This window comes from Melospiza melodia, chromosome 4 (genome assembly GCF_035770615.1).
Source record: "Melospiza melodia melodia isolate bMelMel2 chromosome 4, bMelMel2.pri, whole genome shotgun sequence".
NCBI classification, from domain to species: domain Eukaryota; kingdom Metazoa; phylum Chordata; class Aves; order Passeriformes; family Passerellidae; genus Melospiza; species Melospiza melodia.
The window spans coordinates 73,106,599-73,131,133 of NC_086197.1; the positions used below are offsets into that span (position 1 = coordinate 73,106,599).

A 24,535-nucleotide genomic window follows, 5' to 3' on the forward strand; every position below is an offset into this window, starting at 1 on the left:
TGCAGGGAGGAATTTTTGGGGCACAGGACTTTTCCTGCAGTTCCTTTTGCCAGAGATTGGACACATCTTGAAAGTTCGGAATATACTAATGCTTTTGGTTTTGGGAGACCAGGCATTTACTTGTCCACTCCTTTTGCACATGCTGTGTACACACAGTCCAATTAATAATTTAGAAGGCAGCTAATTCTGTAAACTCATAACATGACACTTCAAAGGTAACATTCCTATAGTAAAGGGACCTCCAGGAATTCTTGAAATTCTTGTGTTCTGCACTGCTTAAGTGACCTTCCATCCCCTTTAGCCCAAACAGATGCACATCACTGGAACACTGACTTTTGTGCAAAATTTTTTTTTGTGGGTTTGGGTGAAATGCTCAACTGTAACTTGCAGTTTCTGATAGCAGAAGAACTATGCATTCAATAAAGAAAAACTCCCAGCAGCCTGAGGTGTTGTAAAGATGAGAGGTAGGCTTCATGATTGATGTACAGAGTAGTTCTTATGGATGTCAGGGAGTAGTTTTTCTATCTTTAGTGCTGTTATTGAAGAAGCTATGCACACAGTCTACTTTTAAATGTGCTTTCTTTTCAATAAGAGATGGCTTGGCACAATAAACTCATAAATACGGCATCTTTAAATGCCCTAGGGCTAACAAAATTTAAAACAAAAGCATTGTGGATCCATTTAATAAATACTTATCTGACTCTTCTCTCAAACCTATAAAACAAGGCTTACTAACTCTCTGGAAAGAGTCCTCAGGCATTACATGTATTTTTTTTCTTTTCCTCTGTGCAGATGATTTTCCTAAACCACAGATCACTGTCCAGCCAGAAACCCAGTCAGCAATTAAAGGCTCCAATTTGAGTTTTGTGTGTTCAGCAGCCAGCAGCAGTGATTCCCCAATGACTTTTGCATGGAAGAAGGACAACGAATTACTGCAAGACGCTGAAATGGAGAATTACGCACACCTCCGGGCCCAGGGCGGAGAAGTGATGGAGTACACCACCATCCTTCGACTGCGCAATGTGGAATTCAGTAACGAGGGGAAATACCAGTGTGTTATTTCAAATCATTTCGGTTCATCCTACTCTGTCAAAGCCAAACTTACAGTAAACAGTAAGTACGTTTTGTTTTGCTTTTGGACTTCGAATGATTTTAATCAAGATAAGGATTCATAGATTTTTCATTCTTGTCATCTGCATCTTTTAGAAGATCCATAATACAAGATAATTTCATTAAATTTATCCATTTCCAAGGTCACTATTCAATTTTACCTCTCATCCCAGTGTACTGAAGCATAGTATAGGAAAAAACAACATACCTAATTCATAGTCAATCTGGCAAAATCAATGTTACAAGATGGAAAAATGTTAACTTTTTCTCACAGGAGGTAAGTGTATGCTCTGTTTCAGATGCTATGGAAAGGTCACATAGGAGGCTGTTAGCAAAAATGAGATTTTGATCTAGGTGGTCTCACATACTTCACAGTCCCCTCCCTTTCTGCTGGCTACTGATCAGTTTAGACTGTATGTTTCTCTAGTGTTTTTAGGCCCATGAGGGGTGTTCAAGGAAAGGCTGTACAAAAGAGAAGTATGTTTCATGTACTGATTTTGGTATCACCAACTTTTCTTTAGTGCTGCCTTCATTTACAAAAATCCCCATGGACTTGACCATTCGAGCTGGGGCAATGGCACGTTTGGAATGTGCTGCAGTTGGGCATCCTGTCCCACAGATTGCTTGGCAGAAAGATGGTGGAACAGATTTTCCTGCAGCACGCAAGAGGCGCATGCATGTCATGCCTGAAGATGATGTATTCTTTATTGTTGATGTAAAGATCGAGGACACAGGTGTTTACAGCTGTACAGCTCAAAACACTGCTGGAAGCATTTCAGCTAATGCAACATTAACAGTACTAGGTAAGATATTGGCAAACTTTAACAGCACAATCAATATTATGACTCAAAATAATAAAAGTTAGTTAATGTTTCTCAGTGTATACACATCTGGTGCGCATGGGATGGAGGGAAGAAGGGGCTTCTGTTTTCATTTAGAGACTGTAGATTTGTTTAACTTCGGATTTCTTGAAATTTTGGTAATTGTATTTATTGTAGTTCTCTGCATCTTAAGCACGTATGATGTAGCATTTTTACCCTGTAAAGTAATCAAGTATGTAAATTGGACCAGTTGACAAGTAAATTGTAGGCTTTAAGTACAAATTCTTGAGTTTCTTCTTGGAATGAGAGTAAGCTTTATTAGGCCTTACTGATGGATTTAATTCAGCTTTTCCTCTTGAGCTGTGAAGGAAAGGGACACTTCTTATTCTTGCGAGGTCATTAGGAAAAAAACATAGAATATAAGGCTTGTGCTTTCTTTTCAGAAACACCATCATTTTTGCGGCCTTTGCTGGATCGAACTGTAACAAAAGGTGAAACTGCCGTCTTGCAGTGCATTGCTGGTGGTAGCCCTCCACCCCGACTGAACTGGACTAAAGATGACAGCCCTCTCATGGTAACAGAAAGACACTTCTTTGCTGCAGGCAATCAGTTACTAATTATTGTGGATACAGATGTAGAAGATGCCGGGAAATACACTTGTGAAATGTCTAATACACTTGGAACAGAACGAGGCAACATCCGACTTAATGTAATTCCTACTCCCACCTGTGACTCTCCTCAAAACGTTGCCCCATCGCTTGATGATGATGGATGGGCCACAGTTGGCATTGTGATCATAGCTGTGGTTTGCTGTGTGGTGGGCACTTCCTTGGTGTGGGTGGTCATCATCTACCACACCAGACGGAGAAATGAAGATTGCAGCATTACAAATACAGGTGCGTAAACTGAAGGTTTACCTTGGAAAGGAAAACAAATGTTTGTGGTTGCCTTGCAGTGACTTTATTGTCGGAGCGTTTGTGTGCTTTGACTCAGAGGCAGAAAGGTGAATTATTTGTTGCTTTCAGTGCTTTGCTGACAAGTTTAAAAATGTTTCTACAAACTGAAGTGTGTTGATGACTTTTGTATGTGTTTTGCTCCCCCACAGATGAAACAAATTTGCCTGCTGACATTCCAAGTTACCTGTCATCCCAGGGGACACTGGCTGAAAGGCAGGATGGATATGGCTCATCTGAAAATGGCAGTCACCATCAGTTCCTCTCATCTTCTGCAGGAGGGTATTTCCTGCAGCAGAGGGACAGTAATGGTAGGTAGAAAATGCTAAACAGATTTTTCATGTGACTTGAGGAGCTGCAGTTTGGCTATTGTCCTTCTAACTGATAAAAAGAACACTAAAGAAGCATCTTTACACAGTTTAATAGAGGACATGAAAATTATTGCTTTTCAACACGATAATAACTTGGTTCTGTTCCTCCAGATGACGTTATGGTGTTTATTTAAATCAGGAAGTTTTTCTCTAGTCTCAAGGGTAAATTTAAACTGATGAGGGCATGTTCAAAACAAGAGCATCAAAAAGAAATTACCATGGCATGTCTTTTCTCTTACAGCTTGAAAAGGGTGCTTTTAGAGGAGTGTAAAGCATGTGTAGTAATACCAGTGGAACTTTAGTATAACTCTTTAAACTTGCTGGTTAAAAAAAAAAAATCATTACAGTCAGAGTCAATAAAGAATTTAAGGTGACTGCAAGTTAAAAGCTGCAGTACTTGACATTTCTACCTGTGGCCCCAAAGAATCCCGTATATACTTGCACTAGGGAGGAAAAGGCACCTTTCTGGGAAAGGGCTTGGGGTTGAGACACTCAGGAGCTGAGACATGTGGGAATGGAGTGATGGTGAGATAATTTTGCAGTTGTGGGGTAGTGAGAGGAACAGCCTCTTTGTGGATCAAGAACCGGAGACTGTGTCCAAAGCTTTCAGGAGCCATTGAACTAAAAATCTTTATAGCTGTTTAGGCAGCCAGTGATTCCCTCAGATTCTTTCAACCAGGACTTTGACATTGACATTCTGCTTTTGAAAGAGGCTGTGAGACAGATAATGAATTTGTCTGGTGTGCTTTGGAAGAAGGAAGTCCCTGGTTCTGATCCCTGTAATTGGTTTGGTTTTGTTTTGTTATTCAGGGATTGTACAGTGAAGTGACACATTCTCTGTCAAGCTAATTAATCGAACAGTTGCTGGAGTGAGGATTGTCATCCAAAAGTTAGGTTAAACCTAGGCAAACTCTAAACTACACTATGAAATGTTGTTGAACACGTGGGGTTCTTAAAAGTTACTCAAGAAACTCTAAGCTGGAGATTCAAAAAAGACTGTGTGCTGACACATCAATTTTATTTTTAAGGCATTTGCCATCTAGATAACAGCAGTGAGACAGACTTGGAGGGTGTTGCAGATCCATTCCTTTGCCACTATCTGGGGACTTCGGGGACTTTGTATTTAAAAGGCAGCGCTTACAGTTCTGACGCATTTGAAGCATACGGTACAAGTAAGTTCATTGGGGAGAGGTTTTAGTCCTAACTCAGTCTTTGTTAAGATGAATCTATATAAAATGAATTTTTCATTTCCTTTAGGTTGCAGCCCTGACCAGAGAACAGCAGGCTTGGGCCTTTATGAGTCTGGATATTTAAAGAAAAAGGAATGCTTTCAATACTCACCTCCACAGGAAGATCCCTTTGACCAGTGTGTTGGCATTATTGGAACACAGGCTACAAGCAGCAGATTGATGAATTCTATTTATACTCAAAATGAAGGAACGGGACTGAAAAGCAGAAGTCTCAATTCAGACACATTTGATTTTAACAGAAGTTTGGAACCCTCATCTATTATGAGTAAAAGCACTTTCATGGGTATGTTCTAGCTATTGTTTTTTATTTAAGCTGCCATTGTCTTTGCTGTCTTGTTTCCTGCCTACAACACCAAGCAAAACTGATTTCTCACCTTTTTCTTTCCCAAATGTTTGATGCTGAGGAACAGAAAAGTGACGATAGTAAAACTGTGTAATGAGGATATTTAGATTACCAGATCTTCATAGCTCACACTTACGTAAAAATCTCATCAATGATATGATTCTTATCTTCTGTCTTAATATAGCTGGCAAATTTCTGCAAACATTAGCATAGATAGCTTAAATACACCTTAAGAAACTTCAGGCATACCAGAAGTGTTGCCTGACAGGCAAAAGGTGTGTAAGGAGGGCTCAGTGCAGGTGGGGAGAATTGAACTTGTGTGCATATATATTGTATAATACTATCAGCCAGAACTATTTACCTTTCAAAATAAGGCAGTATGTAAAAATGCCCTCCTTTATCCCTCCTTTGTCATTTTCTCATGATGTGCATGATAAAAGAATTCCCAAAGTTTAGTTTAGGGTTTACAATTTTAATCCAGATTACAGGGAGAGGTGGGGGAAGGAGAAAAGCATTGCTTTATCCTTGAAGCTCATTAAATTTTGGATGTTGGTTTGGTTGCTTGGTTTAAAATGCATACAAAACCACATATTGCTTTCATATTTGTGATATCTTAGTCCCAAAACCAGCCCTGGTACCATGGATTGTCTCCCGGCTGGTGTGTCAGCACTGGCTGATCGAGATCTGGGTCTGCTGGCTCTGAAGGGGACGTGGGGGAATGTGCATCACGGGGCTCTTTGTTCTCAGGGGGTGGGGAGGGAGGCACAAGCTCTGAAGTTTTCCCCGTTCAAAAGCCAGATGTTTGAACTGTAAAATGTTGCAGATGCCAGGACATCTGGCAGAGACCCTGGGACTGCACACGGCCAGCCTCCTGGCTGCCTGCCACTATTGCTGTGGTGGGACCATGCAGATAGGGCTTTAGTATGTCTCCTGCAGAAAGCAGTCCAACTGTATGTTCGTATATCCAGCAGTTAATGTCACCCCAAGGGTGCATAGGCCTCAGTCTGCCCTAAAAATCTCTGCATGAGTTACTTCTTTGATCAGTTCTCTGAGCGTACTACCCCACTTATATTGCATTGTCGTTGCCTTGGATGCTTCATAATCATTAGCACTCTTCCTTCAAAGAGCCTATGGCTAGATCTTGGATATGGTAGCTGTAGAAGAAGTTGTGATTGATTTCTTTAGTTGTGAATTTGCTTCTTCAACATGGTTGTCAAATTCAAGACCCATTTTGCCTGTGCAATCATAGCGAAGTCGGCAGCTGGCGTTAGCATCACAGTTGACACACAAGCCAGAAAGTTCGTAGCTTGTAGTTTTGTTTTTAAGACAGTTCATTTGTATCTTTGGTGCGGTGAGGAATATCCTTTCATACTGCATTAGGTCTAAACTGCTCTACAAATCATTGATGGAAGTAGGGGTTTTGTCCAATTCCTTTTTTAGTAAGTTCTCGGTTCAGAGTTTTACTTGAAACCTTTAGTTCTAATAAAAGCAGAAGTGTTGCATTTTGGGTTCAAAATTTATTTTGAAATGTAGTGTTCAATTGTTAACAAAAACTTGAGTTCTTCAAAGTCAGCCTGTGATACATTGTCCTCTGAAAATAAGTCCTTACAGACACTTTGACTTAGGATGGGTATGTCTTTACTCACTGGAAAAAGGAGGCCCTTCTTGTTGAGGTGTTGATGCTAACAGCTTCCCAGTGATAGAGAATGACACACACTGATTGTTTACTGGCTAGTAAATACAGATAGTTGTTAATTATAGTTGAACTGAAACGTGTAATTCTCTTTGGGTTACTACTGTTCTCTTTGCCCACAACTGACTGGATGATCAGTGGTGAATGCAGCATGTGGCTATCTGCATCTTTATCATTAATGGGAGGTGCTATCCAGAAGAAGATTCTGTTAGCATTCAGATTGTACTGTGGGACAATATTGTATAACCTGATAGGGGTTGTGGGGTTACATTTTTTTTTAAATTCCTAGTTTATTTTTTCTGAGCTGCATGGCAGATTGCATGTGCTATTCATTTTCTGAAGAACAAAACAGGGAGTGACTTTTGCATTAGAAAGTGTCTTATGATGTGTTTGCAGGTTGATCCCTGTTCCTAACTCCCCCCTCACCAGCCTCCCCAAAGAAAAATGGGTAAGGAAGTAGTCATGAAAACAAAATAAATGAAGTTGTATGTGGCTATGGAACTACTTGGAAACTTGGAAATGTTTTTAATGTCTCTTGTGGCAGAATCTTGCTTTATGCTTGTTATCACATGGATGTTTTCTTTAAAATGGTGGAGCAGCATTTAAGTAAAATCTCACTTTGGTGAATTTCCTGTCAACCTTGCATTTCATGTCACTTATGTTAATTTCTGTCAGTCTTGCATCTCAATGTCACTTATGTACACTAGGGTGAGACACAGATCTTTTTGCATCAATATTTCTGTGCTCACTCTTTTACTGTCTTTCAGGAACATTTGGAAAGCCTTTATGGAGGCCTCAGCTGGACTCTCTTTCAAGCTGTAGACAGCCTGCAAATTGCCAACCAAAAACCTCCCATAATAATCATCATGTCTCACTGGACTTTGATGCAGAGGCAGATGAAGAGGGAAAGGAAAGGACAGTTTCTAGAGGAGAAGATAGCTTTTATACTTGCAAACAGTCCTTTGAAAACTTTAGGACTTCTACTTTCCAATCCTCTGATTTGGATACGTAGCTCCTTTTGGAATTAATGATTTGTGGAACCAAAGAAATAATTTTGCATACTACTACCTCAGTATGGAACTTTATTTAAAAAGGGAATAAGGAGAAGAAGGGAAGAAAGAAACCCCATGATGCTCTGAAATCAGAAGAAAAAAAATATATTTTTTTTCCAATAAAGCATAATTTCCAAGATGCTCTACATTGGTTATACAGGGAAAAAACCTATATTTGTAATTATTTTATAGCCTTTTTTTAATGCAAATAATATGTTTTGTAAATTAATGGTGTAAATAATACAATGTATGTATTTCTGTGTCAGACTTCATTTTCTTGAAATGAGTGGTAAGCATTCTGATTTTGTACTGTTACTTGTACCTTTTTACAAATGGAAACTACATGCTGTTTGCATGTACCATGCATCTTATTTGCACATTACTTTAATAAAATATGCTGCCGTGTGGTCTCTGACCCACATTAGAGTATGAAGAATGAAAAGTGTGAATTATGTTTGTAGACAGTGTTGCAAATGTAGGTGCTTTCTCATGCGTGTTTGCACCTTCATTTGACTTAAACTTGTACCTTTAGATTTACTGTGTAAAATATGTTCATCTTCAGAGAGTGGGTGTGGTCCTGCCACAGCTACTGGTAAGGTGGGTTGCAGCTATATGAACAAAACAAGGCTGTAAATCCTCCAGTTGGTGAATTCCCCCTGTCAGATGTGCACACACATGCTCTCAGTTTCCATGCCTATGAGGCTGTAGTACCAGCAGTTTCCCTGTGCCTTTGTTAGTGTGCCTGCATCTGGTGTAGGGATATACACAGTAGATGCACAAATTCATATCGAGCTATTTAGCAAAAGAAAAAAAAAAGGCACTGGATGTCTGCCTGGTAACCTAGGTTTTCTCTGAGTGGCTTAGTGTCAAGTGTTTGCCAAATACTCAGTGCATGCCTGAGTCCTTGCTTTCCCATACCCTTTCTCCCTCTTTTTTCCTTCTGCAGCCACTCCCTGCTTAACATGAGGAGGTAATCCAAGAACACAATAATGGGGTTTTTTTGTTTAATTCATGCTTCTGTTCCTTACTTGGCTGCCCTTCTCTGGTTACAGATGAGATCTGTGCTTTATTTAATTGCTCAGTCAAGTTGAGAAATTGTAGACTCTTGCTGGATTATATTTGTAGTAATGAACCCAATATCTTTACCTATCCAAGACAGAGAGGATTGCAGATTGCTTACTATAAAACAGTAGTTAAACCTGAGTGAAAACAGTCTTTATTTTGTGTTTCCATGTACAGATGCCTATTGTTTAAAAAAGCTGTGAATCGTGTTGTCATCACTGCACTAAAACAGCAAGACTTCAAAATGGTTAATTCTACAAGACATTGGCTTTTTAAATGTGCCTGCTTTGAAGGTGCAAACTTATATGGTTGCCAAATAGCTTCTTTTAAACTAAATTAAAAGCAGCTGTTAGAGTAGGCCATCACAGACATCAGGGCTAAAGTGGGAGCAAAGATTTTGTTGCCTGGTGTAGCTGAACTAAGGGCTTGTAGTTGTCTGCAGCCAGAAACCTGGTACCCAGATTGCAATGCAATTTCCCTTTAATTTCAGCACCAGTATTAGAGACAGGAAGTTAATCCATCCTTAGTCACTGGTGGTCTAAGCGTACAGAATGGATTTTGCATGCTTTAGTTGATCATATTGCCAGATTTTTTGACTTATTGTTAATTTGTCTTCATTGCTGCCAGATGTGCTGATGTGGTGAAAGACATTGGTATGGGTATTTGATTATAATTAAGTGCATTTGAAAGAGATTAATTTTTCCTCAGTTAAGCACAAACCTGTAGGTCAATAGGGCAAGAATCTGACATTTGATTCACTCAATATCTCTCCTTATTCTCTCCCAAACCCCACTCCCCAGTGGCCCTGTTCTTAGGGAGAGGAGAGCCTGGGGCCTGTGATAGCTCCTGTTTATAACCAGACATTGCTTTCTGACATACTAAAAAATACCCAAGTTAAAAACAGTAACTCCAAATTTAGTGTTTATCCTTAAGAACTCCATGTTAAAGGTCCATCATGAAAAACAAGCTTTAAATTCTGTAGTGGGTGAAGGTTGAGAACAGTGGCAATGTCATTCCTTTTTCATCTCCTTTGCAAAGATACTAATCTTCCAAAGGCTTGGATATCTGTGCCTAAATAAATGTTCAGGGTCAATGGCTGAATTTTAAGTGTTTTTTATCAAGTTGCATTTAGCAATCTAGACATAGGAATTACTTAAAATTTTATTTGATGCTTTAAATGCCCAGAAATGGAAATGAAAGCTCCCAAGTCTTTTCTGCTAGCTTTAGTTTTTATGTTTTATACGTGGATTGTGCTTAAATATACAGGGGGTATCTGTAAAGTGCAAGATATACTGTAAAGTTTCAATATCTTAGTAATTCTTTTCAAACCAATGATGTTACCAGACACCTATTTTAAAGGCTTGGAAGTTTGCTTATTCGGGGCTTTTTTTTTTTTTTCCCTCCCCTCTAGGATGCAGATGTTAGTGAGCTGGTAGTTGGGTATTTACTCAGCTGAAAACTAAATCAGGGGAAATAAATTGCAGCCAACCCTGAGTAAAGCTTGCACTGCATCTCAAGAGTTACAATGAGAAACAAGTGTTGTGTTGCTGAATGACAAAACAGACATTTTTCGGTTTTATGACCAGGAGCAGCTGGAATCTTTCTGTTGGCTCATTTAAGACGTGTAGAATGTTCTTTAAGGGCAATAGCCACTTAATGCTTTACTCAACAAAATGTTTTGCCTGTTGAATTCACACAAGCAGTTGCTGAGGTATAGTTTCTGCAAGCCTTAAATAGTTTAGATAAATAGAGTTAATCATTTACCACAATTTCTCTGGCACAAGCATTTCCTAAATGAGTTACCTAAATGGTGTCTGAGATGACACTAGGGATACTTGCCTAAGTATCAGGGATACTGAAGGGTGTTACAACACAACCTTATGGAGTACAGCTGTAATTCAGCAGCAAATGCTTTAATTTAGAATTCATAACTTAAGAGGATCTTGAAAAATGGCAAAGAGTTAGATGCAAAGCTTTCTCCAACTGAGGGCTCATTAGTGTCACCAAACATTTCTTATTTCAGTCTCGGGGAGCTCTTGAACACTTAAGCCTTATTCCTTGAGCTGCTTCAAGGAAGCTTGAAACTAAGACTTAGCTTTGCACTGCAAACATTTTTGTTCTGCCAGCCTTACAAATTAGGACTATAATTGGCCATTGTGTTTCTTCTTGAATATAAACATAAGGAGAAATTCTATTAGCTCCCTGCAAGATTTCTTCTTGGGGATATGACACATCTCAGAGAACTATACTTTCTCAGTGAAGTCTTGTTTTTTGCTCACTTTGTGTATTGCTTTGTCATAGAGAATGTGTCTTGACTAGTTGGATGTTAGTTTAGAAGTCTTGTGAAATTATTTCATTAAAAGAACAGAGAGGGGAATCTCAGCCTGTTTAGTGAAGGGAAAAAACAAACATGTAGAACAAGATGTAGTTTGTGTACATACCATTTTACTTTGATTAAGAACTTTCCAGATGCCTTCTGTTTTTATATTTCAGGGAACTGTTACAGGAAGGAATAAAATCTACGATGTCTTGACTCACTGATGTGTGGCAAACAGTGCTTTTTCTGTTTGTTGTGCTTAATTATTAAGGGGTCAGTTATTCCCCTGAAATAAATATATGCACACCTGATTTCTTACCAAAAGGCACAGGTGGCCTTTCCTGTTTCCCGTGCTGCTCTTTTTCTCATAGCTCAATACTGCTCCCATGTCCTCAGGGGGACCCTCTTTGCTAACCTGTGCTCCTCAGTTCCCAGTTTCTCTGTTTGCCCTGGCACTGTGGTGAGAGGCTGGGACAAATGGACTCAGTTTAGAGAGCACAGTGCAACTGCAGGCAGTAAGCAGCACTTGTGTGCTGGAAGAGAGGAGGGGGAAGTGTTGGAGAGAGACAGGCTAGCCACAGCTTTAGGAAGAACTTGGTGTGAGTGCACAGAAAATGCATAATTCAGGAGACGGGGATTAAATATTTATAGGACAATGTTATAAGCATAATAAAGAGCATTTTTGTACTTTACAAGATTTACAATGCTTTTTGTATATTTAATTCCACTCACCCTCTATGCTTTCAAGTGCCAAAAGCAGCAGTGCACAAAAGAGCACATCATCTGGAGATTTACCTCTTACTGCATCTAAAATCTCCTTTTCTAGTAGACAAGAAACAAGATCCATTTGTTTTTCTGTGTTTGGGTTCAAGACTGAATATTGCTGGTGCAGTGCATAGTTTCCCAGAGTCATGTGGTCTGTGGGGTCCACTGTGTCAAAATGTGTGTAATCACTCTGACTCAGGAATGCCATGGGACAGCAGGACCTGAGGGTGAAGTTGGTAGCAGTTCTAAATTCGCTGCTGGTAAAACAAATTTAGGCCTTTTTTACTTCAGAAAATTTTTTCCCACACAGCAGAGAGCAGAACCATAAATTACTCTAGATTAGACTACTGAATAGCACTTCTGCATGATCCCTGGACCTCAGCCATCAGCAAGGGCACTGCTGTTACTGCTGTTCAGTTTGGCTCTTGACCGTGGGCTGTTGACCAGCAATTTCAGTGCAGGAGTTTGCAGTCTGAGTACCTCCATGTACTCTTTTCTGAAACTAATGGTGGCCAGTTTTAGGTGGCCATTTCAAATATGGCATTGGAAATTAAGATCTAACTTAGCTTACAGAGGTAGTAAGATCCTATGGATATAAAACAGGTTTTGGGATTTTGTAGGCCTGTACTTTGGAAGGCTGGTATGCAACATTGTCCAAAGACACACTCATTTGCCATAGCAATATGGGATGTACTTACTTTCAGCACTTCCTTTGTAGGTGTGCATGGACAAGCCATGACTTATGATTTGGGTCTGCTGCTGGATTATCAAAATTCAAGTATTGATTATAGAGACATATGAAAGAACATATTTTTGGACAGTGAAGCTTCAGATTCTTTTATCAAAATCATGCAAAGCTGCATCAGTTCCTATCCAGTTAAAGAAGCGACCTTTGGTAGTATTCCTGGTGTTCAGCTTACTTATTTTATGAATCACTGAACAAATACTGTCATGGAGGAATAGACATTGATGTCCTTTGGTTGCTTGCAAAATGTTTGCAAAATGCTTGCATTTTGTTTTTCTGTGACGTGGAGAATTCGGGGCTCCATTCAGCCTCTGTTCGTCAACAAATGGTGGACTGCTTTCATCCTGATTTTCATAGATGTGCCAGCACAGACATACCTAGTTCTGTGTTGGGCTGGCATGCTACATGTTAGGAGATTAGTCAGAGCTACTGTCAGGCAGAGCTGCAGAGATACCATAAAGGGAATTCAGGAGAGGAGGGCAATAGTTCCCCTCTCTGGAGGGGTTTTGAACAGTTCGCTTGTTCCAAGGAAGTAACTTGTGCAGGTTTTGACATTTACTCCTCATAATTCTATAAACTTATCAAGGAGTTAAATCTGCCACTTTATTAGCCCTTGAATGGGAAAGGTGTGCATTTTCTGCGCGTACAATGGAGTTTTTGGAACTGCTTTTCAATTTCTTTGTGATTCTAGACCCTTAGAAGTAAGCAGAAGGACTTAGTCCTTCCTTTGGCATGAGGAGATCCCTCATGATGTGCTTTACTACATGCAGAAGAATTTTGCAGTCTGTTGAATAACCAGAGAGCTCACACAAAAAATATTTGATTCACTGGTACCACATAATAATTTTTAACACATCTCCAAGTGAGTCTTTTGTTCTATATGTTTTAATCACTGTGGCTGACTGGCACAGCAATGAAGAAGCTGCTGTTTGAGTAAGCATATATAATTAAGCTAACTCATACCTGAAACTAGCCACTCTCCTGGCTTAAAATAAACTGTATTTGAACTGCTGCCTGCTGTGGATCTGCACACCAGCAGCATCAAGAAAGCATCAGTGCTACGGCAGCCAGTGGCCCATAGCCTGGCCTCTGCCACAGAGTGGTTGGACTCTTTATTAGTGTAAAGTTCTTTCTCTATTAACCTTCCCTCAGGAAAGGGGAAACATGGCCTCCATTGTAATTAGCTTACACAGCCTTCCATGTAAGCTGAAGAATGGAAAGTGTCAGGGGTGCTTGCAGCAGCCTCGTGGGTATTTGCTGTTCGCAGGGAAAAGTTAATCTGCTCTCAGATTTTGGCAAGGGCACAAAAGCCCACGTGTAAAAATGTTCTTAGAATGAATTAAATTTCACATAAATATGACCACACAGTAGGTGAAGTAGTAAAATGGTGGTGGTGATGGAAAATATGACTAATCAGAAAGCTGCATTAACTTAATGAATAAAATTATCCTTTAACATAAACTGAGGTACTTAAGTGCCTTATTTTAAAAATGTGGTTGTTTATTGTTCTGTAGCTTATAACAACTGTGTTATTTCAACTAGCAGCACACTTTAGCAGTTTGGTCTGAAAGAGCATTTATATTCAGAGTATGGGGGTTTTCTTGAAAAGAAAAAACGGTAGCTCAAAAAGCAACTCTATGACACTGAGTCACTGAACTTGTTTTACTAAGTGGTTTAAATCGGAACATGAAAAAAGTGTGAAATATATAAATGTTTCTGATCTTTCACTTTGAAATTACTTGTCTTAAAATTATTTTCATTTTTGTTTTTGAATTCTCCCTTTGCCATTTGGAACTGGAATATAAAGTGCAGACCTCCTTGGGTTATCAGGGCAGCACAGACCAGGCACGCAGCTGGAGTGTGCAGATCTGTTGCTTGTTCTTTCCCTGCTGCACATCCCTCTTCCCAAATCCATTTGATATGAGTTTGGCAGGTCCTTGTGGATTGATTCTCCTTCCTACCAGAGCATGTTTCTCTCCTTGATTTTTTCCTTGAAAGTACTGACTCAACAAGTTTCTACAATCATAAAGAGTCAGGCTTGATATTTTTCTGTGTGATTAGAAATGTTCTGCTCCCTGTGCGCTTTGAGAGCTGTCGCAGGCTGGTCCCAGGGTGGATTCTGAGCAAGCCCCAATGGCCTCTCAGCATTGTGGCTGTGTGTGCTGCTGTCAGGGAAGCCACAGTGGCAGCCTTGCTCTCCACTGCTCCTACCCTGGGGATGCCCTGATCCAGAGATCTCAAACAGCACCTCGGATTCAGGAGCTGTGCAAGCACTGCCCAAATCATCTCTTCCGTTAAACTGAAGTGCAAATAAAAGGCTGCATCAGATAGTTATCTCTCAGACGGGGCAGCTGAGGGAACATCCTGGAGTCTGTAATGTCTGGGCACTGTTCAGGTGCAGAGGGTGAGGAGAGGGATCTAGGAAAGGCATTCCTACCTCTTTCCTCCACCCAAAGCTTTCCAGCTGTTCAGTAGTGTTGGGCCTCTTTTCTCCTCACAAAACATTCCTAAATGGAAAAGTAGGTATTTGCTCTTGTTTGCTCTTATAGTTCACAGCAATTACAAAGTAACTATTTTATAAGTTTGGTGGGATTTTTTTTCTTTTTTTTTTTTTCTTAATGAGGTCTTTCACAAAGGAGTTTTAAGCTTATGCAGTCTTCCTGCTCAAGCTTCATGTATTTGTCAGGAAATAAAAAAAAGGGTCTGCTTTTTTGAGGGCCAGGTGTTTTATATGGCTAACTTAAGACGTGCCTGAAAAGGCTGTGGTTATTTTCCTGTCTGAAAAGTTCTGCATTTATTTGGGTTTTTTTCCTTCCTTTTTGTAGCATTGAGTACATAACTGTTCAAACGTGCTGTTTATTTCTGTGTTTTCTGTTTGTGAATCCCCTATGACCATTAATTTCTTTGGAATGCTAGAATTGAAAGTGGACATTAGTTTCCTCCTCTCCTCAAATATTCTTACAGATGTTGCTGTAAATCAATTGCAGGGCTGACATAGCATTTGACTGCCTGACAAATGTGCCATAATAACGCAGCTCAGTAAAATGTGGAATTTCTGAGGTAGTTCTTGAAACTTTTTCGAAGCAGTTGTAAATTCTCATCCATGTCAGCACAGGTGGAAAGACAGACACAAATAATATGTGCACGTGTGTGCATAGAGGGTGGGGTGTACAGGTTGCCTGTACTTATTCTTTCTTGAGTTCTCTAGGTGGTTCACCACTTCCATTATTTAATTCAGCTACTTGAAGCAAATTAGAGAAAGAAATACTCTCATAAAACTCGAAATGATCTTGCTAGCAAAGTTTTGGAGAGAGTATGGGTGCCTGAAAATTGAAACAAGGGGTCTGTGGCAACTGAAGGTTGGAGCTGGGCCTGGTAAACCATGACAAACTTCACAGCAGCCCCTCAGGTAATGATAAAAGGGACATTTCAGGTACCCACCATGAGGTTTTGCTTCTGGGAGATCTGAGCCAAGCTGCTCTTGGTCTTCAAGAGCTGGTAGTTCACAGCTCTGGGCAGGGAAGGGAATGTGTTGTCCCAAGACCTTTTGCTTTCCTGTTTCCTTGTGTGATCAGTTCCAAGAGGTGAGATGTTTGGATGTTGTTATTTTTTCACAGCTAATCCTACTGGATGGTCCATGTAGATAAGGCAGCCCCCATTCAGCCTTCCTGAATTCTGCCTCCCTGGTGAGAACTTGCTTTTCATCTGAACACGTGCTGAGCCTGGCCATCCTTTCCCCAAAAATGAGAATTTTCTGTTTCCTTTGAGTAAGACTACTCAGGAGTTATTGCACAATAGCTGATGAAAAACATTAGGAAGATTCTTAGAATTTGATGAGCTGCTTCTGTTGAACTACTTGTGAGGAAGCTAGGCAGAAATTCTGGGAACACTGATTTTAGAAATATTGCCTCTTCTTACAATGAATGATAAGAAGTATATTTGCTTAAAAACTAAATAATAATCTCACCTTAGAAACTTGTTTCTTAGCTATTATTTCAGTCATCACTACAGAAACATGATTTAGAACAGAGTTCCAGCTTACACTACATAATAATATTTGTAGAGCATGGAAACGGTGATCAAGCTGCACACAAAACTATTGTTAAAAGAATATTTATTCTCATATCTAGAGACTTTAAAATCATGTGGTTTTAAAGGTAAAACTGAGTATTTGGCCTTGTCAAAGTCTTCATGAACTGTCTGTCTTTAGCTGCTTGGAAGCAAACAATTTTCTAAATCCAGTAAGGTAGTAGGTATAAGGTGTTCTCACTTCTTATATTTTAAATATAGTCCACCACTAAATGCAACACAATTTTCAACAAAAAAGGAGTATTAGAATTCAAATTTGTGAAATAAATCAGATAGCATACTTGGAAGACTAACCAGTAAGTATTCTATTTTTTTCTGGTTTCCCAAAAAAGAGCATGTTTAAACCTTGGTGCTCTCATTCATCAAAGCATTTGATTTTATGGAAAATTTATAATTCTATTCTCAACAGACTTCAAAATCAGCCTACTTTTAAAAATTATTTTTACCCTGCATGTTGCAAATTAGGATACTTCTAGATCCCATATAATTTACAACCAGTTGATCTGAAAGGTGACCCAAAATAATGTAATTTCCCTAAGTGATAAAGTGGTGGTTCCTTGTTACTGCTTCCTGATCCTTTTTTTGTGTCAAAAGCCACAAAGGACACATCTTGTGATGAAAAGCCACACAAGACTGGCTTCCACTCGTTAACACTCCTGCCTTGGACCTCAAGCTTTCACAGAGAAGGCAAGGGCTAAAATAAGGATGCGGTGTTGTGAGGTAGCTTGTATGGTTTTATCCGCAGCTTAAGGAGGAAAGATGCAATAGATGTGGAGGGAAGGAAATGCAGGAAAAGAGAGAGAGAGGAACTATGGTGTGGAGGGATATAAGGAGTAGACCATAGAGATATGCATGGACTGGGAGGAATAGGGACGATCAAGTACCTAAAAACTCTGAGGAAGTCCAAACAAACCAGCAGAAATGGTCTGACTGGCTCATCCCTGCAGCCGTGTCTGTGGGCTGGTGGTTGGGTTGGGAGGAAGGAGAAGATAAAATTGAAGAGTTACCACAAAGAGGAGCTGCTCTTCACAGTATGAGCTATTCTGAACAAATTTAAATGTCTGTCCTGTCACAGATCGTTACAAAAATACTTCCACTGCCTTGTATTAGCACCACTCAAGCCACACACCTCAAAGATAATTCTCATCTTCAGGTGCACCATGAAAAGCCCTTTCTGTACAGTCTTCAAAGGAAGTTTTTTCTCACACAAGCAGATACAGGTGGTAGTTAGGGCTTGGGTTCCTCCTGATTCCTTTTAGCTGATGGAAGGCTGGGCCTGTAGCCTATGGTAGCTGTCTTTGCTTCCTCAGGACTCGGGGGATATATGATAAGCATCTCAGGAGACACTTCTCCCCATGTCTTGGAAACCCATCTGAGAAGGAGCCGCACTGTTGTTCAAGGCTGCCCACAATTCTGCTGACAACCTCAGAAAACAGATCTAATTAAAAGCTTAACTTCTGGTCAGATAGGGATAGGTCAGTAAATCTTGTGCTATAACAATCGTTGTTACTCACTAGAAATGAGAAAAAAGAGTACAGTTCAGCTGACTTCAGAAAGCCCCAAACGATTTTATAGAAGCTGCAAACAAAAAACCCCCAGATATTTAATTGTAATTTGTTGCATCTGATGATGAAGCTGAGCTCATTACCAAAATACCCTTTTCTGATGATTTTAAATGCTTACAATAGGAATGGAGTTGGGTCTATTTTGACAATACTATGACAAGCAAATTATTGCAGAAAGTTTTCCTTTGTAAAAGCCATCTGTGTTTCCTCCTTCAATCCACTTAGAAAGGTGTGCTAAAATTGACTTTCTCACAAATGTAGGAGCCTCCTTCTGATTTTCAGCCCAAATTTATCCAGGACAGATATTTGCTCCTTAGAAAAACAGCTTTCTGTTCCTGAAAGTGGATGGAACAGTATCCAATATGTAGATTCCAATGTTTTCATAAAGACCAAACATATTCCTTCTCTGCCTTCCTGGTCTAGAGAAGCCACATTTCTATACTTTCCTTTGAATATCTTGTGTCTTTTCCTTAACCTTTTGGGCATCTCTTTCCTCTAAATTTATAAATCAAATAAAGAATCACTGTAAATCAACAATGGCAATCATCTGAAAAATTAGTTTTACTCAAAACTTTGAGTTAAATGCTGACTAATGTAGCTCCAGGAAGGAAGAAATCAATTTCTGTTGAGCAGAATCACAAAAAGGTTCTGACTTCTTCTAAAATGGGATGAGTTACACAGGGTGTAAGTTGGCCTTGTTGGATGGCAATGGTAATATCCTTATTTAAATTAGGATTTTATTAGTGTTCTGGCAGTTAAGAATAGGATGATTGAAGGAGCTGGTTACAGTGATAGGGAACACTGGGTTTGGATCTTTCTATTAAAATTATCTAATCTCTCAATAATGCAGGAAGCAATTAATTAGCATTTGCAACTATTGGAAATAAAACAATTTGGTCAAAATTCAAAATGTCCTACTTCTCAAAAACATGAATTTTAATGAAAAGCAAGAACATATTCTGACACTTTAGCTTGTCTGATCTCTATTCTAATCGCACTGAAGGTTAGTTATTTAAAGCACTTGAATAATTTTAACTACACTGTACCAATTTATCATTCTAGGTTTAAACTTGAAATTAAATATACAGAAGGCAGTGAAAGTAAAAAAGCAAAGTCTCAGCTTTCCTGAGCAAGTAACTAACTAAGCAAATGAAGTCACATTCAGACTGCTCACATGTTCAATATTATTGCAGCTCCCTTCAAAACTTTGTGGTTTTGGTTTTTTTGCTTATCTCTGTTTTGCTTTCAGCTGAGATGCACCATGAAAGAAATATGGCCTTTTCTCTGAGTTTATAATTGCTTGAATTATAAGCTTCCTGTGGGAATGGCTACCATGCTGCTATGCTTAGGCATTTATGAAATGTCTCTGTTTCTGTCTGTGTCCTGACATGGGGCAAAGGCCAAGAAGGAGAAGCAGGTTATTCTTTAAAAGGGTCATTCCTTTTGGAAGCAGAGGGACCCTTACAGCTGCCTGCAGAGCATTCCCAGTTCCAACTCATTTCACCCCTCAAGACCAGCTTTGGGCACCAAATGCTTCTTTTTTTTTGTGATTCTTCACACACCTCATGATTTCACAAATCAGGCAGCTGACCTTGTTCTGCAGCTGCAGGATGAATCTGCATTAGCTCAAAATGTGCTTACTTCTAACTTTGGCTTCGGTTTGACTTGTGTGTATTTTCTAAAGGCTTTAGGTGTACCATATTCACCCATGCCTGGCAGAGACTGGCTGAGCCCATGGCCTGGACAGCCCTTGGGAAGTGCCTGTGTTTCTCTAATGACAGGAAAATGTACTTGTGGCAGAGGCCTTGGGAAACTTCTTGGTTAGCAAGAACCACTCCTGAGCTTTTGCTTTGTGTTGCTCTTCTCACGCATGAGGGAGAGAGTACTTCATCACTAACACCCATTCAGAAGTGCATTTGTGTATGAGGTTCTCACAGCTAGGATTTCAGTATTAAGCTGGGCGGAACTGTAGTCTTTGTTTAAGCACACAAATGTGAAAACAGGCACAATTTTTGTCACACATTCCCCAAAGACCTAATATATTCAGTCTTATTCTGAATCCTGAGAGGTGAGGCTGTAGAACATGAGGCAGTATTGTGTTTAATTTGCTGTTTTAGTATGAAATGATCCACCAGGTAGATATTTATTTTGTAAGTTTGAATGGGAGAATTACATTTTGGTGCTGTAAAACTCTTATAACTTTATACTACCAGCAAGATAAATAAATAAAAGATATTATGTTTCTTAAGATACAGAATAGAAAAAGAGATTAACAATTTTTTTCCAACAAAAATATGGTTCCATATCGATGCAATCCTGAAAAAAATGTTGACCTTGTGAAATAGCTGTAGACTGAAACAAAGTCATTTTATTTTATTTTTTCCAAGTTTGAATCTTTCAATTTTAGTTTCCTATAGAGAAATTTCAAAGGAGTTCCAAAGCAGTATCCTCAAGTTTTCAGAAATGTCCAAACATCTTTACCAGTTTGCGTGATGAACCAGAAATATCTGATATTATGACACATCAAAAGCCTGTCTTTCTTATATCAGAAATATTCACTCTGTATCCATAAACGTGCACAGCAAAATGAGATTTCCCGATTGGGGCCAGGCAGAAAGATGAGAATATCTTTATTATCTTAACATCTCTGTTTCCCTGTTCAGGCCTTATCTAGCCAGATCCTTCTGTAATTAAATTAATATGTGCTTCTGGGGACAACTGCGTTTGAGTCTGTTCCCAGTGGTCAGCTGGGGAAGGAGGAGCAGTGGTGCCCCTGCAGAGCCTACTCACATGCCTTCAAATCAGGGATTCCAAAACATTTTATATGCTGTAGCACAGTCCTTACAACATTGCAGGGATTGTATGTTGAAAAAAAAGGAGGAAGGAAGGAAGGAAGGAAGGAAGGAAGGAAGGAAGGAAGGAAGGAAGGAAGGAAGGAAGGAAGGAAGGAAGGAAGGAAGGAAGGAAGGAAGGAAGGAAGGAAGGAAGGAAGGAAGGAAGGAAGGAAGGAAGGAAGGAAGGAAGGAAGGAAGGAAGGAAGGAAGGAAGGAAGGTTGATTCTCAAGAAGTAATGATTTTGCAGAGGTGCCAAATGGAGCCTGGAGGTGACCCAGGCTTTTTGGAAGAGTCCAGGGCTTTGTAGCAGAATTTGTCCTAAGCAGTGCGCACACAAGCCACACCGTGTCATTTGATCTAGAGCCAGGTATTGGTCCCTTGAGGGGATGGCTCTGATGTCTCTCTGATGCAAAACAAGTACTGGCATCTTGAAAGTGCATTTTAGGTCTTTGACTGTATGAATTCCCAACCTGATCCCCTTTAGGAGCTATAACATCATCAGGCTCTATGTGCAGGCAAGGAAGAAAGAGTACCTTTAGGAATACCTATCAGTTTGGGTTTATTTGTGGTGTTTGTGTGTGTTTCCACTTATTCAAGGGGCCTCTGAAGAAAGTATATGATTATACGCTATTTTTAATAAAGCTGTGGTTATGAACTTTGTTTCCATAGTGATGGCATGTGAAATGAGAAAAGGGAAGGAGAAAGCTGTGAAAGATCTTTAGGGGAAAAAAAGGGAGGCTGTCCCAGCCTTGGCTCCTCCCAATGCCTTGTGGACCCCAAGCACTGATGCAGAAAAGGTCAAGATGATGTGAAAGGACTGCTCAGCAATAGATAAATCATTGATGTGTTACTGACATTGTTCCAGTCACAAATCCAAAACATATTGGTCCATTCAAACTATTGTGTCCCAGTGAAAACCAGTACAGGAGGAAGAGGCACAGATTATAATTGGGAAATATTTTTAATATTTACCTGATAGCATTCTTTTTTGCTTATTTTTAAATGCCTTTTCTGTTTTATCCCATTACATTTTTAGTTACTTTCAAGACATGCAATATGGCTTCTTGTCCTTGCTAAAACAAACTAGCATTAGACAGGTCAGCATTTCACCTAGGAACTTCTAAGGAAAAAAATACTTGTATTAAAGTATAAAAAATATTTTGCAGGTAGACCCTATTTGGTAAATTTCCATAACCAATAGGATATGAATTGGGAAAGCAAGCTCTTTTAAAAATTAATAAGAACTCTTCAGAAAAAGAAATTTGCAGAAAAGGTCATAGTTTCAAAATTTGGAAAACAGCCATAAAGTCATCTAATCAGCATTCCTTGGGGAACACTTATTCAGGGCAAAATAAATCAGATTAACTGAAATAATTACCTTCCAGAAATAATTTGATCAGCTCTCCATTTAACTTGACATTAATTTGACCAAAAAGAGGAAAACAAAGTAATGTCTGGGCTGGAATCTTCTGTTTATTGTTCCTTCCTTGTTAAAAAGCTCACAGATAATTTTTATTGGTAGCAATTTGGTGTTAGTAGATAACCAACAATTTATTACTAGACTCATGCCATATTGCTTCTTCAACTTGCAAAAACCCATTTCTTTCATCGATAAAACACTTTTTAATTTATCACCTCTTGAGAGCACTTAAGCAACTGTGATTCAATTAAAGCAGTGTTCAATGTCTGTGCCTGTGTTCCACACTTGGCTGATAAAAGAAAAAGATCGGGCCCATTATACCTATTGATGGACTATATCTTATTTATGGTTTTAACCTATAAGTCTTTAACAGTCACATGAATTTGGCATGTGTGTATGTGGAGAGTGCTGAGCTGATAAACGAAATCTACAAGTGCAACCTACACAGATGAAGGAGAAACATGTTTTAATGGTTTATCTGTTTATAAACTGAATCTATAGCTTTTGCTTTTGTCTGTTCCAGAGGGAAATGTTTCCTCCTTACAAGCACCACAGGGACACCACAAGCAGTGCAACCTGTCCTAAACTGGAAGAGCCACCAATTCTGTCTTAAGGGATTTTCACAAGGATTCAGTCTCTCATCCATTCTGTTTGCTTCCTAAACTCCTGTAATAGGCTTTCTGGCAATGATGTAATTTCAGCTTGTAATGTTCATGCATCAGAGAAAGGAAAATAGTCTTTAAAAAATATGCGGGTGAGGAAACTGAATCAGACCACTGTAAACTGGTTTGTCCGAGGTCATGAAGAAAACGCCAACAAATCTATTTTACATATAAATATACACACATATATATATAGAGAGAGATATAGATAGAGATAGATAGATAGATAGACAGACAGACAGACAGACAGACAGACAGACAGATAGATAGATAAAAGTCCAAGCCCAGTTTGAATCCAGAGGAGAGCACAAAACTTCACAGGCATCTAAGCTAAGGGAATGAAGAACACAAAAATGGATAAACCCCAATCTTTTAAAATGTAAAAGGAAGAAAAAAATAACATGATTGTACTGTTTTCAGTCTCTATTTAATCTGCCATATTTCTCTCACAGGGAAGCTTTGAAACAGAGAGAATCTCAGAACACAAATGGAAGGATAGATAGTGAAAGGTTGTTGAAACTCTTGCCCTGATGTCTATTCCACAGGCTCACCTAAGTAATGCCTTTTGAAGCTGTTACATTGAAGGGGTTCAGAAGAACAAGGCAAAATGTTGTTTGTGTTTTTATTAATTCACTTGTGCAAAATGCATCTTTCAGGGACATTGTCTCACAGGTACAGCTGCCAAGATATTGCCTCAGAATCGAAACACAAAATCTTACTGACATGAAATTTGCATGAGGCTCCTTACTTAATAAAAGCTTTACAGACCACGGAAAAAGCTGGCTGAATTTGAACTGCAAAAAATATTCTTGTAAAGAGAGGTTTAAATGAGCATGAAAACAGTAGGTTGGAACTGGTGGAATATTTTTGTTTAAAATTTTCTTTGGCATACAAAATCTTTTAACAAACTTCAATTATTTTTTTCAGGAGCTCTGAGGTTTTCTATTTTTTCCTCTTTTATAAATGCCTTTTCTGCAAACATAGAAAGGCATTCATATCAAGTTTGTTGTTAAGGAAAAAATTTCCTTTTCCCCAACAATTTCATTGTGTCCAGCAGGTAGTGATGATGATGATGATGACAACACAGCAAGGATGGCTGAGCTGTCAAGTGAAAGTGGGAACCAGCAGATCCCCAGGGAAGGTGCAGTATTCCCCCAGAGATTTCTGATAGGAGTTTTTCATGAAAGAGATGTGAGAATTAAAGATTATTAACAATTTAATTTTTGGTTTTTTATGATTTTCTCAAACTTTTCATCACTGAAAAAGTATAAAGATGAGGGCTTTCTTTATTTTGTTTTGTTATTTGTTTGTTGGGTCTGGGTTTTTCCTCTCCTGACTCAAATGCTCTTCTGTGTTGTTGCTGCTCTGGTGTTGTTCCCAGTTTATTTAATCCAGCTGTTTGGGCAGGCATTCTGTTTTAGTTTGTGTTGAGCTGCTGATTTCTGACCATGGCTTTTACCTCTAATTTTGTACACAATGAAC

At 39.2% G+C, this 24,535-nt stretch overlaps 1 protein-coding gene across 1 annotated transcript in view; it reads left to right on the plus strand.

The window, feature by feature from the left end:
* Positions 1 to 11,599, plus strand: part of LRIG3 (leucine rich repeats and immunoglobulin like domains 3) — a 41,702-nt gene extending 30,103 nt beyond the window's left edge. The window contains exons 13-19 of the mRNA XM_063155162.1: positions 793 to 1,113; positions 1,632 to 1,913; positions 2,375 to 2,827; positions 3,037 to 3,195; positions 4,284 to 4,427; positions 4,513 to 4,788; positions 7,309 to 11,599. Of these exons, the coding sequence (XP_063011232.1) occupies positions 793 to 1,113; positions 1,632 to 1,913; positions 2,375 to 2,827; positions 3,037 to 3,195; positions 4,284 to 4,427; positions 4,513 to 4,788; positions 7,309 to 7,553 (1,880 nt within the window). The 3' untranslated portion in view covers positions 7,554 to 11,599. The remainder of the gene's footprint in view (positions 1 to 792; positions 1,114 to 1,631; positions 1,914 to 2,374; positions 2,828 to 3,036; positions 3,196 to 4,283; positions 4,428 to 4,512; positions 4,789 to 7,308) is intronic.
* The last annotated feature ends 12,936 nt before the right edge of the window (positions 11,600 to 24,535 follow it).